This window comes from Eptatretus burgeri, chromosome 15 (genome assembly GCF_056783735.1).
Source record: "Eptatretus burgeri isolate ZD-2024b chromosome 15, Ebu_testis_v1, whole genome shotgun sequence".
Lineage (NCBI taxonomy): Eukaryota > Metazoa > Chordata > Myxini > Myxiniformes > Myxinidae > Eptatretus > Eptatretus burgeri.
This window is the reverse complement of record NC_140975.1, coordinates 32791864-32809363: the sequence shown is the minus strand read 5'-3', so window position 1 is coordinate 32809363 and position 17500 is coordinate 32791864. Positions and strand designations below refer to the sequence as shown.

The 17500-nt window shown below is 41.9% G+C and overlaps 1 protein-coding gene across 3 annotated transcripts in view; it reads left to right on the top strand.

Moving 5' to 3' along the window:
- Positions 1-17271, top strand: part of LOC147011868 (uncharacterized) — a 52460-nt gene extending 35189 nt beyond the window's left edge. Inside the window, exons 6-9 of one of the 3 annotated variants that reach the window (XM_085857368.1) lie at positions 1620-1709; positions 7037-7108; positions 9259-9348; positions 14015-17271. In XM_085857368.1, the coding sequence (XP_085713494.1) occupies positions 1620-1709; positions 7037-7108; positions 9259-9348; positions 14015-14104 (342 nt within the window). In that variant the 3' untranslated portion in view covers positions 14105-17271. Of the gene's footprint in view, positions 1-1619; positions 1909-7036; positions 7109-9258; positions 9349-14014 lie in introns of those variants that run through there. The other 2 variants (XM_085857369.1, XR_015051755.1) reach the window with 2 other exon arrangements.
- The last annotated feature ends 229 nt before the right edge of the window (positions 17272-17500 follow it).

Below are 17500 nucleotides of genomic sequence, written 5' to 3'. Positions count from 1 at the left end.
GATGTGTTGATGAGCCTAGTTGTTTAAACAATATTGAAACTAGCAGAAAAGACCCGTCACTTCGCTGACAGGAATATCAATCTTTGCTGCGATGGCGAATCTGGGGCAAGAACAAAAAGGATTCCTGGGAGATCCTACCCTCCGTGTGGGGATAACCAGCATCACAAGTTGGCATTTGCAGTTTTGCCACGTGCGCCCGTCCGTGTACCCCTCGACAAACCTTCCTTCCTTTAAAAAAAAAAAATTTGCATCACAAACCTTCCTGGGAGTGCCCTGAATCCACCATCGCTGCTCAGAAGTGTTTTGTAATCCTTTTCTATTGATCGATTTTTGTTTTTTCTTCCTTGTAATCAATCACCATCATCACCAAGGAAAACGTCCCTGCATGTTGCCATTTTGTTTGCCATTTATCAGAATCTTAGTGTACAAGAAAGATGTCAATATTATTAGCTCACCTGGACTTCAGTCAGGTGAGCTTGTGCGATAGAGCAGTGTCCGCAGGTAAGTCAGTGAGTGAGTCAGTCAGTCAGTCCGTAAACACTTAAGTCATGATCACTTGAACCGAGCACACCATTTTGATGAAACTCCCTTCACAAGCTTCACATCTGATGCCGAACGAAGCTTTATTGACCGCATCAAAATCTGCGCTCATTGAGAGGTTTATGGGGGGTTTTGTGACTCTCCCCCCCCCCCCTCAAAAAAAATTTAGATATTTTCTCTCTCTCTCTAAAACTACACAAACGATTTTGATGAAACTTGACCCCAACCTTCACACCCGTGATGTGCCAAAGTTTGTTCATGGCATTAAAAAAAAATCAGGGGTTGAGGGACAGTTGGTCCTGATGCAGGTGAGCTTCAGGACACGTGGTCCTATTTTTATATAAATCAGAGAATGAGTTGTATTTTTGTTTCCAATTGCTATTTTCCAGTGCTCCGAATATGGACTTCGTAAATGCATCTGTGTGTTTGACCTGTATTGTCGGTTTCATTGTCCCGCATGTTCTAGCCACACATGCAATTTGTTAAAATAGTTTCCTCCTCCTTCTTTCATATGCAGCAGATGGTTGCAATGGCATTATTTGCTGCGGGTGTAGCTGTGCCGCTGATGCAGTGCCCCCCTATAGGTTAGAGCAAGAACTTGAAATTTGTTCATGACGTCAATGATAACTACCCTACATCCACCAACTAATACTGGCAGAGTAGACGCCCAGTTTCACGTCCATCTGAGGGATGGCACACACATTGATGAATCATCCTGGCTGTGAAACACCGGGATGACAGTTTATAGCTGGCCGAGATTCGAACCCAGGCTAGTCAGGTCAGAGATAAGTGTGCATACCTCTAGTGTTAGTTATCTTACCAGTCCTGAAATTGTTTCCGAGAATTGGCTTTCCCTCTCAACCTTGGCTTGTGCTTGAGGAATAACAATGCTATCGTTCTGTGAATGGATGGCACAATGCCATATTGGGCTCTTCCAGATACAAGTGATGATTTCAAAGTATGACAGAAATTGATGATTGAAAGAGCTTGACTTGCTTCCAAGCTTCCTCGCGTTATCCCAGCCGCTCAATTCAACCATCACTGGCATGCTGTTGTGTTTTCCCGTCTCTATACCACAGGGTTCAACTCTGAGTGCCCGGGCAAGAGATCAGCAGGATGTTGTCACCTGGAGCCAAAAACAGCCAAGCATCTTCCCGCAATCATTCACAGTAATGCCATTTCAGCTGGCAGGCCTGACAGGTTTGCTGAGCTGGCAAGTGATCTGCAAGCTCAGCTAACCAGCATAGCAGCGTAACTCGCCATCCCATCTGCATCATTCACCGACTCATTGCACGGTTCACCGTCGTACCAACAAGGCGTTTATCGACATTCCTATGGATGAAAACAACAGGACGTTGATTGATTGAGGTATGCTAACCACTGTGGAAAGCAAGGAAAAGCTGATGTTTCAGGCGTTTTAACCCTTCGTCGGAGCCCTCTGTTTCGCTCCAACAAAGGGTTAACCTCTAAACGTCAGCTTCTCCATGCTTCCCACGGCAATTTGCATACCTCAATCAACCTGTTGATTTTATCCATTCTTCTATCCATCCGCCAATGCAGATCATCACTAGCTTTCACCTGCAAGATTAGTTCTGCATGCCTGAATCACAATTATGGGGTCTTTCACTTACTGGCAAAACTCACCATTTTCTGTCAGCACACCCACTCGCTTTACTAAACCATTTTATCAACATCTCTGACTTGTTTAGAATCACAACGAAGGGATTTTTTGATTTCACATTTCCAAGGAGTTGTTAAAGTTTAAAGAGCGATATGAAAGCCTTTGTCAGTATAATTGAGGTCACATGACCAATCTTTTTCAAATATACGGTATGGTGGAATATCATTAAGGTAAAATCCACTTGGGAGAAGCGTGACAAACATGAAACTCTTTTTGAATTTATTTTTTAAATTATTTGTTGATACAATATCTATTCACCAAAAAGAAGTCGACTCTCACGAGATCCTTTCTGGATGTGATTGAATTTGGTGAAATAAAAATAGGGAAATGTAATTGAGAAAAGGAAGGAGGATGATGGCAAGGAGAAAAGAGAATAGGGGAGTGTAGGTAAAGCAGTGGGGGAGAAGGTAAAGACGATTGCATACCTGGCTGTTACCTGCTGCACATTACTTGTCTCACCTCATTGCATAATAAGTCAATGTAATACTTATGTACGAGCAGGGGTGCCCGGCATTGCTAGGCAATGCCGGGTCCCTCCTCCCACCCCTTCCCCTCCTATATCCCACCCCACCCCTTCCTCTCCCTCCGGACTCCTACCCCTGCCTCCCCTGATTAGTGGAGGTTGGCTTTGGGGTTTCCAATTCTCTGGGGATGTGTACAGTGCAAAAGTGCAAGTTATCTCTCCGGCTGACTTGTAATAACCTCTGCTACCACCACCGGGTGGTGCTACACGATACACATTTACAGAGAGAATTTTTGTCGACCTTCCCTCCTGAAACCCCCGTAACTACAGATGACACCAAGTAGCCCATGTTCATGAAAAGATCGAACTTGGTCCACGTGCCAAGTTTGGTGGCAATTGGCCCATTAGTTTTGGTGTGATTGGTGTTACACACACACACACACACACACACACACACACACACACACACACACACACACACACACACACACACACACACACACACACACACACACACACACACTTACATTTATTTATTAGATTTCCCATGTTCCACATCATTGAAACTGTTGGGTTCATCATATCACCACTACAATCTTTCTCGCTGATGGCTGAACCAATAATTATTTTGGTGATGGGGATCAAGAATGTCTCCAGAGTCCACTTTGGAATGCTACCGGAAGGAGGAAGATGTTTATGTTGAGGATTATGACATGTGATGAGGCCTGGGTCTTTAATAATTAATTTTGTGCCAGTGTAAATTGAGTTAGGTCCACAATGATTGTGACACATGTGGAGACCCTCTAAAAAAATAATTCCATACAATGTCAAGGCTTGTATAAGAGCTAACACACAGAACGTATGACAAAGGGAGCATGAGACAAGAGGGGTGGGAGAGGGAAGCACAAAACAGTGGGGAACAGAGACATTAGGAGATCAATGGAAGGGAGAGGGATGGGTGCTCAGTAAACAAGATGGACACTACAGGGACTTTCAGGATGGAAAGCAGGGAATTTGAAGGAGGTGGGTTTGGGGTGGATTAACGGGGGGTAGAAAAGATCATGGTTTTGCATGGGGGAAGATAAGAGGTGGTGGTGAACAGCTGTTTTGAAGACCTTGAGGGAAGAGTGGGATTGAAGAGAGTGAGGGAGCTTGTTCCAGAGGTGGGAAAAAAGAATTAGGAGTGAAAGTGAACAGTGTTTCTTGATTTTCGTAGTTCACCAGAAGGGGGTTGCTGGCAGACCTTGAGCGCCCTGTGGAAATACGGGGTGGGGGGGGCAGATCACAGACAGAGCAGGTCAGGGCAAGGCTGGGGAGGAGACAGTATAAGACAGAAAGACCACTGACCTGCCTGCAAAGAGAGTGAGAGACCCAAAGACTCAGCTTCATCACTCGAGATGCCAATAATCCTAAATGCCTTGGTTTCCATAGCATTTAGCCGAGAAAGGTGTCAAGTGGAAGCACCAACCCAGAGCGGAGAGCGGTATTCTATCAGGCTGTGGATGGAAGCTTTGTATGTGGTCAGAAGCTCAAGTGTGCCAAGGAAGGACTTTTCACGACGGATCATGCCCGGTTGCTGACTGGCTTTGGAGGCCATAATAATTTTGTGTCCTGGCACAAAATTATTGGGGAGCCAGGTCTCATCTTCCTGAGTCGTCTTGGTGACCCAATCAGGATTGTAGCATGGTACATGATGATTTTGAGGTCTCATCACATGTCACAATCATCGTGGATCCAGGTCTCATCATGTCACACTTTATAGACTTCTCCCTTTCCGGGACTGTTGCAATGATCACGCGAGTTGCCTTTTGATGCAACATGAGATCCCAATGGGTACACACATTGCAATGACATTATTGAATTTTCAAGTGAGAATGAATGATTGTTTCCACACCTACAGTCCCTCCAACACTGATATCCAATTCTACAAGCTCACGTATAGTAATCCAGCGATTATTCATATTGAAACATCTATCACCTTTAATGTTTGCTTGAGTGGCAGCAGTTGGTTCAATGTGAGAATGCTCAAGATTGCTCATCAGTCAATGGCCATTTTTTGAACTCGCTGATCCACTTAAACCTAACCACATATTTTATGGTATAATCACGGCATTTGTCCAGGTTGGAGAATTACAATAATCCCATTCGTACAACTTCTGACTGCTTATAAGTGGATGAAAGAGCGATGTGTTGATGCTTCCTGATTGTGATTGGTGGGCGAAACACAATGTGTACATGTGGCAGATGGCACTTTTGGGTTCCAAATATGATCTGGCCTCACCAATCACAGTTAGGGGTGAATAATTAGCCAGTAGATAAGCTGAAAGGCTTCAAAGTCACGAAGTAGGATGAAACGGTGATGTGTTGCCCTGTCGAGCCTCAATAAGGGGGACACCAGTCGGTAGCTTGTATTTTCATCTGATAGTATAGTCTCACCACTTCATTTTTGGAGAACCTTAATTATATATATTCATGTTTTCCAGTGGGCATGCTTGTGATCACTGCAAGCAACTACTCAGGTGCATTTTATGTGCAGACATAAAAATATAAGCTTTATATATTTGGTGATGTGGATTGTGAGAGAGCTTTATAGTCAAGACCACTCGGTTGCAATGATATGTAATCCAAAATACCAACTAAAAATGTTGCATTTTCATCATTAACTAAATCAAACGATGACCAAATCCCGTTGCCGAATCCCACTCCTGACACCAAATGTTACGGGTTTGCCAGCTAGGTCACAGATGGCTTCTTGGACTGGCTTCCCGACCTTTGACCCGCAGATGAGGCCGATGAGCCGCAGATCACTCCGCAGTTCAACGGGTTGCTAATCAACCCTTGGAGTTCCAAGTGAACGATTAGAAATAGAGAAAGAAAGAGAAAGATCGTGTAAGTCAGTGTGTGTTCACCGGCACGTCCATGGAAAGAGCTCCATGACTCATCAGCACTCGGCCCATGGCTGGCTCAATCACTCCCAAAAAGACCCGCCCGCACAGAAGTTCGCGTCCACCTGACTCATTTCTCCAAGACTCTATCTGGCTCTCATTGTTCCCTTGACGCATATGACTCCAAGTCCTGGGATTCCCAGACTTATAAAGTCCGAGGCGTGGCCTAAGAGCCGACCAGAATCCTGGTGCAGCTTGCTGTTCATGGTGCTGCCTTCTTATTGGAGCACTGCTGGTGTTAAGGTGTGCTCATTGGTCGAGCTCCCGGCCCAGCAACGGTGTCCACTGGCAACCCTGCCCATATGTGGTCCTTGGTTTGGCTGCTCCGTCGGGCACTGGATGTTACCCAGCACTACCTGGTGATGTTCCTTTGGTTTTTATTTGTATTGTAGTTTTGTGATGAAATGTGAGTTTTTGTAAAGTGTGTATGGATGTGCTGAAAAGAAGTGCAGGGAAAGAAGGAGATTAAGAGGGATGGGGAGAGAGATAAGAAGGAAGAAAGGAAGAGAAGGGATCTAGAAAAGAGTTACAAAGGGAACTTGAACCTGCTACACAAACACAAACACATTTCTCTGTCCACTGATATGAGGGGAGAGGTAATCTAACTAAACAAAACACTGCTGATGTATCTAAACTCCAAGGATCTTTTGTGTATTGGATGCAACTCCAAGGGTCTTCCAAAACTTCACACTATCAATACATAAGCACATCTTAGATCAGAGACGTAGACAGAGGAATCGCTTGTGCTTGCTTCCTTTCGTATGTATAAATTCCAGGCTCCTTCGACTGTTTTAAAAGTCCATTGTGCTTGCATTCTGCAAGCAGCTAAGTAACTCAAGTAAATCAACAATTAGTGATTAGAATGAGCTCTTTATTTAAAAGTTTATTGCTCTTGTAATTTTAATGTAAATACGGCAAAAGTTCTAAAATAACGGGCAGAGGCGGTGCTAGTTACTGTTGCCTAGCAACCAGTTCCAGTGTCATCTCCATTGTCCTGGCTCACCTGACTTGCAGTGAGCAGACAGGGTGTGCACCGGCGGCTGACTTTTATTCACGGATATTTCCATTGACAGAATTTTTCTGACTGTTTTGTGATTTTTCCCGGGATACTGGCTTCAAGTTGCATCAGTACACCAAATTGATTGAGTTTGTGGTTAGAAAGAGCTTTATCTGTATATATATATATATATATATATATATATATATATATATATATATATATATATATATATATCTATATATATATATATATATCTATATATATATATATATATTTTTTTTTTTTAATATATATAAATATATACAGAATATATATAATTTATTTCTTTATTTATGTATATATAATGTATGTATCACATGTGTCTTTTTGTTCATCTTTTGTTCCTCTCGGCCAATGGAAAACTACAGAAACAAACTGAGACTACAATAAACTCAGCTTTTGATAAACAAGAAAACATGAGCATGCAAGACAATAATAATGTAGGTATTTCCACCTTTTTGTCTCATTGCAAAGGATATCAGAGGCAGATGTAGCACTAGTTGGTAAAAATTACGTTGCTTTACTGGAGAAGTAAATAGACACCTTAAATTTATTCATTTCATCTGTATAATGCAGTTTTACTCAGTGATTTGAACTAATATTCGACTGTTTCTTTGCAGAAACGAGTTCCTGAGTCTTGTACGACAATTAACTATGCCTCAAATCCAGGGAGCACACGACCTTTGAGATTTTCAAAGAGGACGAATTGTTGGCCATTTGGAAGGTGGATTCAGCCAGTGTCAGATCGCTCAGAACCTGGGCAGTCCACTTTATATGGTCAATCGGGTGATTGTGCAATTCACCAGCGAAGGCAAGGAATCCACAGCTTCCCGTTCTGGTCGATCTGGGTCCTCAGAAAGGTGTCTTTGAGCTATCAAGCGGTCCATTGAGAAAACTCCCCATTGTAAGGCAGCAGATGTTGCAGAGGAGGTCCAAGTTCGCTCAAGAACTGCCGTGCGGTACCTTCATCAACTGGGCTACAATGGGAGAGCATCCAGGAGAAAACCTCTTCTTAGACCAGCCAACATTTAAAGGAGAAAGAAGTGGGCTGACGAGATGGCCAACAGACCTTGGAGTTTTGGCAAGCTGTATTTTTTTCAGATGAGTCCCAATTTGCTCAATTTTCTGACAGCAGATGCAAGTGGGTCTGGAGACTTCCCAGTCAAGAGTTGGTTTTGAACCGATTGCAGCTAACTGTAAAACACGGTGGTTTTCAGTGATGGTATGGGGAGCAATCTGGAGTGCTGGTCGGTCAGATCTTGCGGAGTGTGTTGGCAACATCAACTCTACGATGTACATTTCTATCCTTGAGGATGGATTTCTCTCTGTCTTCTCCACTGGTCAGATGATCAAAAACAACACTCTGTTCATGGAAGATGGAGCTCCATGCCACACTGCAAAAAAGACCAAAGAATCCATCCATCCGTTGGAACCATACTCTGTGCAGAGCATTGGTGCTGCCAAAACAGTCTCCTGGGCTATTGGACATAATCCTAGACAGGTCACCACTCCAACACAGGATACTCAAATGGCTCAATCATCCCAGCAAGCTGGTACTCATTTTAACAACCTCAGAAGGATGACAGGCTGAGTCAACCCCACCTGGTATTAATTCAATGGGTAACAGAGTTTAAACTCAGGACCTAAGGATCCCAAACTCAGATCCCAAGCCCACCACCCTAATCATAAAGCCAACACCAGGCTATACCAAAGAATGGCAGGACAGATATAGGATCAAGTGACTTCCATGGCCAAGTCAGTTTCCTGACATGAATCCCATTGAACACCTCTGGGCCATGTTGGATCGAGCTGTGCGGAAAAAGTCCAGGAAAGCAACATCATGGGCAGAATTGCTAACCCGTGTGCGGGACGCCTGGGCAGAAATTCCACAAAAGAAAATTTCAGAACTCGTTAGTTCTATGTCTGAAAGAGTAAAAGCATTTAAATCTGCAAATGGCAAGTCTACAACATACTCGTGTATGTATCGAAATGGATCAAATATACTTCAAATGTTCAATAAATAAATCCTTTCAAAATCATGGTGTCTATTTACTTCTGTCATGTCTCTGTGTGTGTATATATATATATATATATATATATATATATATATATATATATATATATATATATATATATGTGTGTGTATATATATATATATATATATATATATATATATATATATATATATGTATATATATATATATGTGTGTATATATATGTATATATATATGTGTGTATATATATATATATGTATATATATATATATATATATGTATATATATATATATATATATATATATATATATATATATGTGTGTATATATATATATATATACATATATATATATATATATATATATATATATATATATGTGTGTGTATATATATATATATATATATATATATATATATATATATATATATATATATATATATATATATATATATATATATATATATATATATTCTTTGCATAACTATTTATATATATATAGATATATTTATGCAGAATGTATAAAATTTATTTATTTATGTATATATAAAGTATGTATCACATATGTGTCTTTTTGTTCATCTTTTGTTCTTCTAGGCCAATGGAAAACTACATAAACAAACTGAGACTGCAATAAACTCTGCTTTTGACAAACAAGAAAACATGAGAGTGCAAGACAATAATAATGTAGGTATTTCCACCTTTTTGTCTCATTGCAAACAATATTGGAGGCGGATGTAGCACGAGTTGGTAAAATTCACGTTGCTTTGCAGAGAAACCACGGGGTTGGAATGTCCGCATTCCCATCTGAACCCCTGGCTCATGATGTGGGGAGCCCAGGTTCACATCTCAAATCACCATATGTCTTTGTATATCATCTACTGATTCCCTTGTAACTTGGGTAAAAGTATGCTAATGTCTCCTCATGTCATAATCCTCCAGGTGATGTACTATGTTATAGTTTCTCCATTATCCTGAGATTGATGTTTAAAATTACAAGTCACATCACGAATACACCTTCAACCTGTCCTTCTCCCTTGGTTGCCTCCCATCTGTCGGGAAGTCGGCAAACAACACTTCAAGATGAAAAAATAAATAGACTAGAGGGGGAGCACGCGGTCGAGTGCAAAACCTCCGCCGCCAATACTGCTAGGTCACTCAAGTGAGCCTGATATCCTATTCATTCAATTTGACGTTAACAGTGCTCACAGAGTTATAGTTTGCAACTTTCCCTTTTACTTTTAACTTTTACATACTCAATTCATTCATCATTACTAGATTCCTTGAGACAGAAATTGATTTTACGTGGGTATATCCACATGAAGTTCCAAAATCAGCCGCAATAATAATCTTGGCATGTTTTTTGTTGGAAATCACTTATAACGTGTAGAAATGCAAAAAAAAATCGAAATTTTGTTGAAAAAAAATTTGCAAAAAAAAACACTTTCACACTTCACACACGTGAAAGTTTTTTTTTTTCTTTTTTTTCTCTAACAATTTTTTTATTTTTTTGGTTGGAAATCACTTAAAACATGGAGAAATGCAAAAAAAACAAATATTTTTTTCAAAATGGCCAAAACGGATCACACTCTACTGAACCACGATTGAATAAACTAAACTAGATCGACGTGCATGTAGAAATGGCAAAAAAATAAAATCGGAATTTTTTTGAAGAGAAAGTTGCAAAATTTTGTTTTTTTTTCCCTAACAATTTTTTTTTGGGGGTGGGTGGGGGGTTGGAAATCACTTAAAACATGTAGAAATGCAAAAACAAAAATTCCAATTTTTTTTTCAAAAATGGCCACCATAGCGGCCATATTGGACTTTGGACCACATCCAAAATCTAATGGCATGATCCTTGGACCATACCTAATCCCCCCACCAAGTTTCGTCGAAATCCGTCGAGGAGTTTTTCCGTAATACTGTTCACAAACAAACAAACAAGCAGTCATAGACTGGTACTTACGAAATCGTCAACTTGACCTCTGACCTTGTCTAATAAAAGCTGCCTCTGGAGAAGGTAGATAAGCAAACCAGAAGTTTCTACGATGATTCTGTACCAAACCATCAAAAATCGAATGTTTTGGATGTTTGACCTCACTGTGACCTTGACCTTTGACCGATTTTGACCAAAATCTAATCAGCGCGAGCCACCACCCTCCTGAATCACGTGGTGTAATTTGACATTGGAAGCTTCTTCCGTTCTCGAGTTATCATTTTTTGGATGTTTGACCTCACTGTGACCTTGACCTTTGACCGATTTTGACCAAAATCTAATCATCGCGAGCCACCACCCTCCTGAATCACGAGGTGTAATTTGACATTGGTAGCTTCTTCCGTTCTCGAGTTATCTGTACCAAACCATCAAAAATCGAATATTTGACCTCACCGTGACCTTGACCTTTTACCGATTTTGACCAAAATCTAATCAGCACTAGCCATCACCCTCCTGAATCATGTGGTTTAATTTGACATTGGTAGCTTCTTCCGGTCTCGAGTTATCGTGCCTACAAACAAACAAACAAACAAACAGAAACGGAAGGCATCAATATACTTACAAAATCTTTAGATTTCATAAGTAATAAACAGTCATAGACTGGTACTTACGAAATCGTCAACTTGACCACTGACCTTGTCTAATAAAAGCTGTCTCTTGAGAAGGTAGCGACACAAACCAGAAGTTTCTACGATGATTCTGTACCAAACCATCAAAAATCGAATGTTTTGGATGTTTGACTTCACTGTGACCTTGACCTTTGACCGATTTTGACCAAAATCTAATCAGCACTAGCCATCACCCTCCTGGGAACTCTCTCTCTCTCTCTCTCTCTCTCTCTCTCTCTCTCTCTCTCTCTCTCTCTCTCTCTCTCTCTCTCTCTCTCTCTCTCTCTCTCTCTCTCGATTAAACTCTGCTTTGATAAATGAAACATGTCCTTTCATCTTGGAAAAATCTCTCACAGTATCATCCTATTGCTCTGGAAGGATTGTCAAACTAACCCACCTATTTCCATGGTCAGCCAATGGAAGAGGTTCAATCTCTTGAACTTCTAGGTCTCACCACCAGCCATGACCTCTCTTGGGCCAACCACATTGCCAACCACAACCACAACCAACCCTCTATTCTCCTACATTGCTCTCTCATTCCTCCAACCCTTCCCAGCAATTCCAGGATGCACATGTTCTTCAAGTAACCCCCCTCCTGGCTAAACTTCCAAAATCCAGCCTGACTGCACACCTCAACTCCTTTATTCCTCACTTCTCCCATAAGCTGAACTTCCTTCCAGAGGCTGTTTTATCTCACACTTACCTTCAAGTCTTTAAGCAGGTAGTGCATGGTCATCTCCCTTTCTTACCCACAATCTTTTCTACCCCCATTAACCATTCCTTACCCACAGTCTTATTTGCAGGTTACTATTTCTTCCCTTCCTCTCTCTCTTCTATTTTCTTGTTCATTCATTCCCTTGCTTATTATATGCCCCACTGCTTCAATGTAGGTTCATACCCTCTGTCTCCTCACTCTTCCATCATCCTCAATCTTGTAAAGAAAAGGATTGACAATATGCTTCTCCAGTAGCCAGGATCATGAAAATACCTACATTATTTAGTTAACTTGTTTTATGGATCCTCTTTGAAGCCATAAAACGTATAAACCCTTGTCGAGCGTGATGTTACCGAATGAGGATTCTACTTCATATTTATCCGCCAAGCCAACCCCCTTATCTCAGACTTTTACCTCTCAGCCCCATTGTTATTCCTTTTGAATTGTTCACCTATCTCTTCATTCCTTACCGGTCATCCACCAACAACACTGTGTCAAATACCTTTGCATTATTGCTGTTCTTCCTGGTAAGTTTGTGGTCTAACTTTGTTGCCCCTCCACCCCTGGGCCTATGTCGTTACAGTATTTCCTTTGAAGTTATCTCTCAAATCTAATCTATTGTTTCAATCCCTTTTGCAATCGTAAACATTTAAATAGCAATAGCTTGGTTTATAATGTCCCATTATGAAATAAATTCAACTTTATCTTTGTCCAGCTTTCGTATTATGTCACTTCAGTCGAATGTAGAACCTCATCCAATGTTCAATCATGTTCATCATCATTAATTTGTTTTTTATGATGTTACAATGGGAGCTGCATGCAATCCAAGAAAACCTGTTATCAATTGAAGACCCAATAACGGCTCAACTCACCTGGGTGGCCTCACCTACAAGGCAACCCTTTGTATTTTCAATTGAAAAGAAGAAATTAGTTTCACCTGCTTAAAGCAGTGTGGTACTCTTCATCCTGATGAAGCAGCACTTACATGGAAGGAAGGGAATGGACTCAGCAAGCGGCCATGTTGAGGAGAACCTCTGTACAGATGAGGAATTTCAGGAGTGATGCTTTGGTCATGCAACAAACCAAATGGTCCATTACCGTTTGGTTTTTTAAAGCTAGAGTATTGTGTGCATGGAGGGGTAAAAGGGATGGAGGATTATAAGAAGAGAGTTAGAGACCAATTGTGACACCACCAATTCGTGGAGGTGGTGACGCAATTGATGCCATCCTAAATTTATGAAAAACTGCCATTCCTTTGGCCTAATGGTGGCCTGGACGCCCACGGACATTTCTCTTTGTAATGAGGTTCGGTGGCCAACTGCTGACAGTACACTTGTTATGTTCATGCCAGCATGAGGCTGCTGGGAGGGGGTATGACATCACCATTTTACATTGCCAGAAATTGCTGCCAGTAGCCCCTGTGCCAAAAGGTAATTGCCTCCTGTCACTGTACCTTTAAACTCCACAACTCTGAGTTTGTGGTTTGCCATTCGCCATCTGTTTCAAACAGTGATCTCAGGTCTGTGGAGGAGCTTGTACATAAATGATGTAAGAAGGTTTTGGCAAATGAAATTAAGCTATTTGGCCCATCACATCTACATGACCGAGACACATGATGAAACATGCCCATAGAATCCTTTTTATCTTTGTATTTTTGTTTTTACATTGATCAAATGCTCATGGAGGAGCTTACACACGTCACAAGCAGGGCAAAGACATTGGTCGATATCCGTGTACACTTCGAAGATTTACAAGGATGTTAGTAGATATAAATAAAGTATACTCTTACAGGAACTACAAAGAAATTGGTAGATATCAGCATACTCTTACATGAATTGCAAGGACATGAGTAGATGAGACAAACACGTATACATTAAATGAGACTTGAACCCGGGTTCCGCACATCATGAGCCCGATGTTGAGATGGGAAAACTAACAGGCCAAAGCTTTTGTTCCTTTCACAGCAAATAAGAAAAAGCAAGGGGCTCAAAATGGATGTTTATTTCCGATGTCATGTGCATATGTGTGTTGCAGAGAAGTCTAAAGCGTTTAAGCAGCATGACGTCAGGCACGAACTGCACGTGGCAGCAACTTTTGAACGGTCAGTACAAGGGGCCGCTCTGATGGTCTCTGCGAGTGTTCGAGACGTCCGGCTGATCCCGAAATGATTTCACATCTCACGTGGCAACCGAGGAATTCTCCCGGGAATTCTGCACCTTCGCTTCGAATGAACTGTGTTCCAGCTGCTACGTGCTTAAAAGGCAAAACGATGGCTTCACTCTGGCTCAAAGCGGACATTTTTTGCAACGCTCATCATAACGTAGGTGTGAGGACAAAGTATACAGGTCAGTCGGCTTGACCGGAAAAAAAATGTAGCAAATGTATTCAGCTTCAAATCTCAATCATCAAGTTTGTCCTTCGATCACGCTGGTGTTAAAGCATGAGGTTTGGCAATGGCATCCGTTTTGTGAAATAGACTTAAATGGAGGACAAAGCACACTTCATCTCATAAATATAACTGGCAGGATGACCTAGAGGTACGTGCACTCACCTAAGTGCTGTCTAGCCTGGGTTTGATCCCTGGCCCAGGTATAAATTCATAGGTCGGGTGATTCATCAATGTGTTTGACATCTCTCGGATGGATGTTAAACTGGCGTCTCGTCTGCCAGCTGTAGTTGGTGGACGTTAAAGATCCCATGGTGTCCTTCACGAAGAGTAGGTGAGTTATCGCCGACACCATGAACAAGTTCTAAATTCCTTCTCTAACCTACAGAGGGCAATGCATCAGCAGCACAGCCACTCCCAGAGCAAATGATGCTCCCTGCATCCAGGTGCTACATTCCAAAGAACCAGAAGATCTAAGAAACAACAGTTTCGTTTTCTCTCTTCTTTCCTTTTAACAGTCCCAAATATTCTCACCTGCTCTCAGGGTCGACTGAGGAAGTTTTTGTCCCAAGTCTTTCACGAAGCGGCTGGTCAAGCCTGACGTTCGACTGAAGGAGATTTGGGCACAGAGTGCCATAATTTCTTTCATAATTTCATAATATAATTTCTTCAGGGTGCCGTAGACTCACCTGTGCTCTTTTAGCAAAAGAAACCATTGGATTTGGAAAGTCAACTAACTAATAATAGCAGATGAGCCCGCTGGCTTACCTTCCATCTGAGGGACGGCACGCACAATGATGCCTCGTCCTGTCTGTGAAACACCAGGGTGACGGTTTATAGCTGGGTCATGATTCAAACCCAGGCTAGACAGCTGAGAGGTAAATGTTCAAACCTCTATGGTTATCCTGCCAGCCCCTATATGCAGTATAGTTCCCTATTTTTATGACAAATTGTTGGAGGTCTATGAATGAGAAAAATCAAATGCCTTAAATGACCCTCCCCCTCACCCCTCACCCCCACTCCTTGCACATCAAGCAAAACCACATCCATTGGTGCAGGAATATAATTTTGACAAAAATAAATGCACTTATCATTCATTATAATCGCTCCATCAAGTGTTTAATCATGCGAATGAGATGCAATCAGCCCTCGTTAAAAACACCCTATTCATGAGACTTGCGATACCCTGTGATGTTTATGGTACTGTATATGGTATAGGAGTATCCTGTGATGCCCTTGGTTGAGAATACTTTTGTTAACACATGCACAGGGGACGTTCAAAATGTTCTCGGAATGAGACACTCATCGTGGTTGAAGATGCGCCACCGTTTGATTAAAGTACGTATATACACTACATGGCCAAAAGTATGTGGACACCTGCTCGTCCAACATCTCATTCCAAAATCATGGGCATTGATATGGAGTTGGTCCGCCCCCCCCCCCCCATTTGCTGCGATAACAACCTCCATTCTTCTGGGAAGGCTTTCCACAAAATGTTGGAACATTGCTGTGGTGATTTGCTTCCATTCAGCCACAAGAGCATTAGTGAGGTGGGGCACTGATGTTGGGTGATTAGGTCTGGCTCGCAGTCGGTGTTCCAATTCATCCCAAAGGTGTTTGGGTTTGAGGTCAGGGCTCTGTGCAGGCTAGTCAAGTTCTTCCACACCGATCTCACCAAACCATTTCTGTATGGACCTCACTTTGTGCATGGGGGCATTGTCATGCTGAAACAGCAAAGGGCCTCCCCCAAACTGTTACCACCAACTTGGAAGCACAGAATCATTTAGAATGTCATTGTATGCTGTAGCGTTAAGACTTTCCTTCACTGGAACTGAGGAGCCAAACCCGAACCATGATAAACAGCCCCAGACCATTATTCCTCCTCCACGAAACTTTGCAGGTGGCACTATGCATTCGGACAGGTAGTGTTCTCCTGGCATCCGCCAAACCCAGATTCGTCCGTCGGACTGCCAGATGGTGAAGCGTGATTCATCACTCCAGAGAACGTGTTTCCACTGCTCCAGAGTCCAATGGCGGTGAGCTTTACACCACTCCAGCCGACACTTGGCATTGCTCATGATGATCTTAGGCTTGTGTGTGGCTGCTCGGCCATGGAAACCCATTTCATGAAGCTCTTTGAGAACAGTGCTTGTGCTGACGTTGCTTCCAAAGTCAGTTTGGAACTCGGTCGTGAGTGTTGCAACCAACGACAGATGGTTTTTCCGCGCTTCAGTACTCGGCGGTCCCGTTCTGTGAGTTTGTGTGGCCTACCACTTCGCCATTGAGCTGTTGTTGCTCCTTGACGTTTGCACTTCATAATAACAGCACTTACAGTTGAGCGGGACAGCTCAAGAAGTGCAGAAATTTGATGAACTGACTTGTTAGAAAGGTGGCATCGTATGATGGTGCCACGTTGAAAGTCACTGAGCTCTTCAGTATGGCCCATTCGACTGTCAATGTTTGTCTATGGAGATTGCATAGCTGTGTGCTTGATTTTATACACCTGTCAGCAATGGGTATGGCTGAAATAGCTGAATCCACTAAATATAATTAGAAGGGGTGTCCATATACTTTTGGCCATGTAGTGCATAAGTGTATATGGTTTGTATGAAAGTATGTCCTTCCCATACAGATCGTATATACTTTAAAAAATGAGAAAAAATTAAATAAAAGACATTTTAGACTGTTGTATATTGCACATAGAACCTTTTGAACATCCCTTGAAAGTTGTCTTGAAGTCTCCCTCAAGACTTTAAACCAGTAAAAGTAATCAAACAATCTTTCGTTTCACCTTCAATTGCTCACGCAGTGTGACACAATGTGATTTCCACCTTCAAAATATGTGTATTATGATCAGTCTACTAAAATAAATATGCAATAACTAATAAAGTACCATTACAAGTTCTTCAATATTCACAATTATTCCCACCTCCTCGTTTGGTCGGCCGTAGAACGTTATCGGTCAAGTCTTTCACGAACCTGTTGACCAGGCCTGGTGTTTGAGCTCAGGTGATTCACACAGGAATTTGTAATATTTGTTGAGGGAATTGATGCCTTGCCTGACATGTGAAACTATCTGGGTCGGGATCCAAACCCAAGCTGGACAGCACAGAGGGGAGTGTGCACACCTCTAG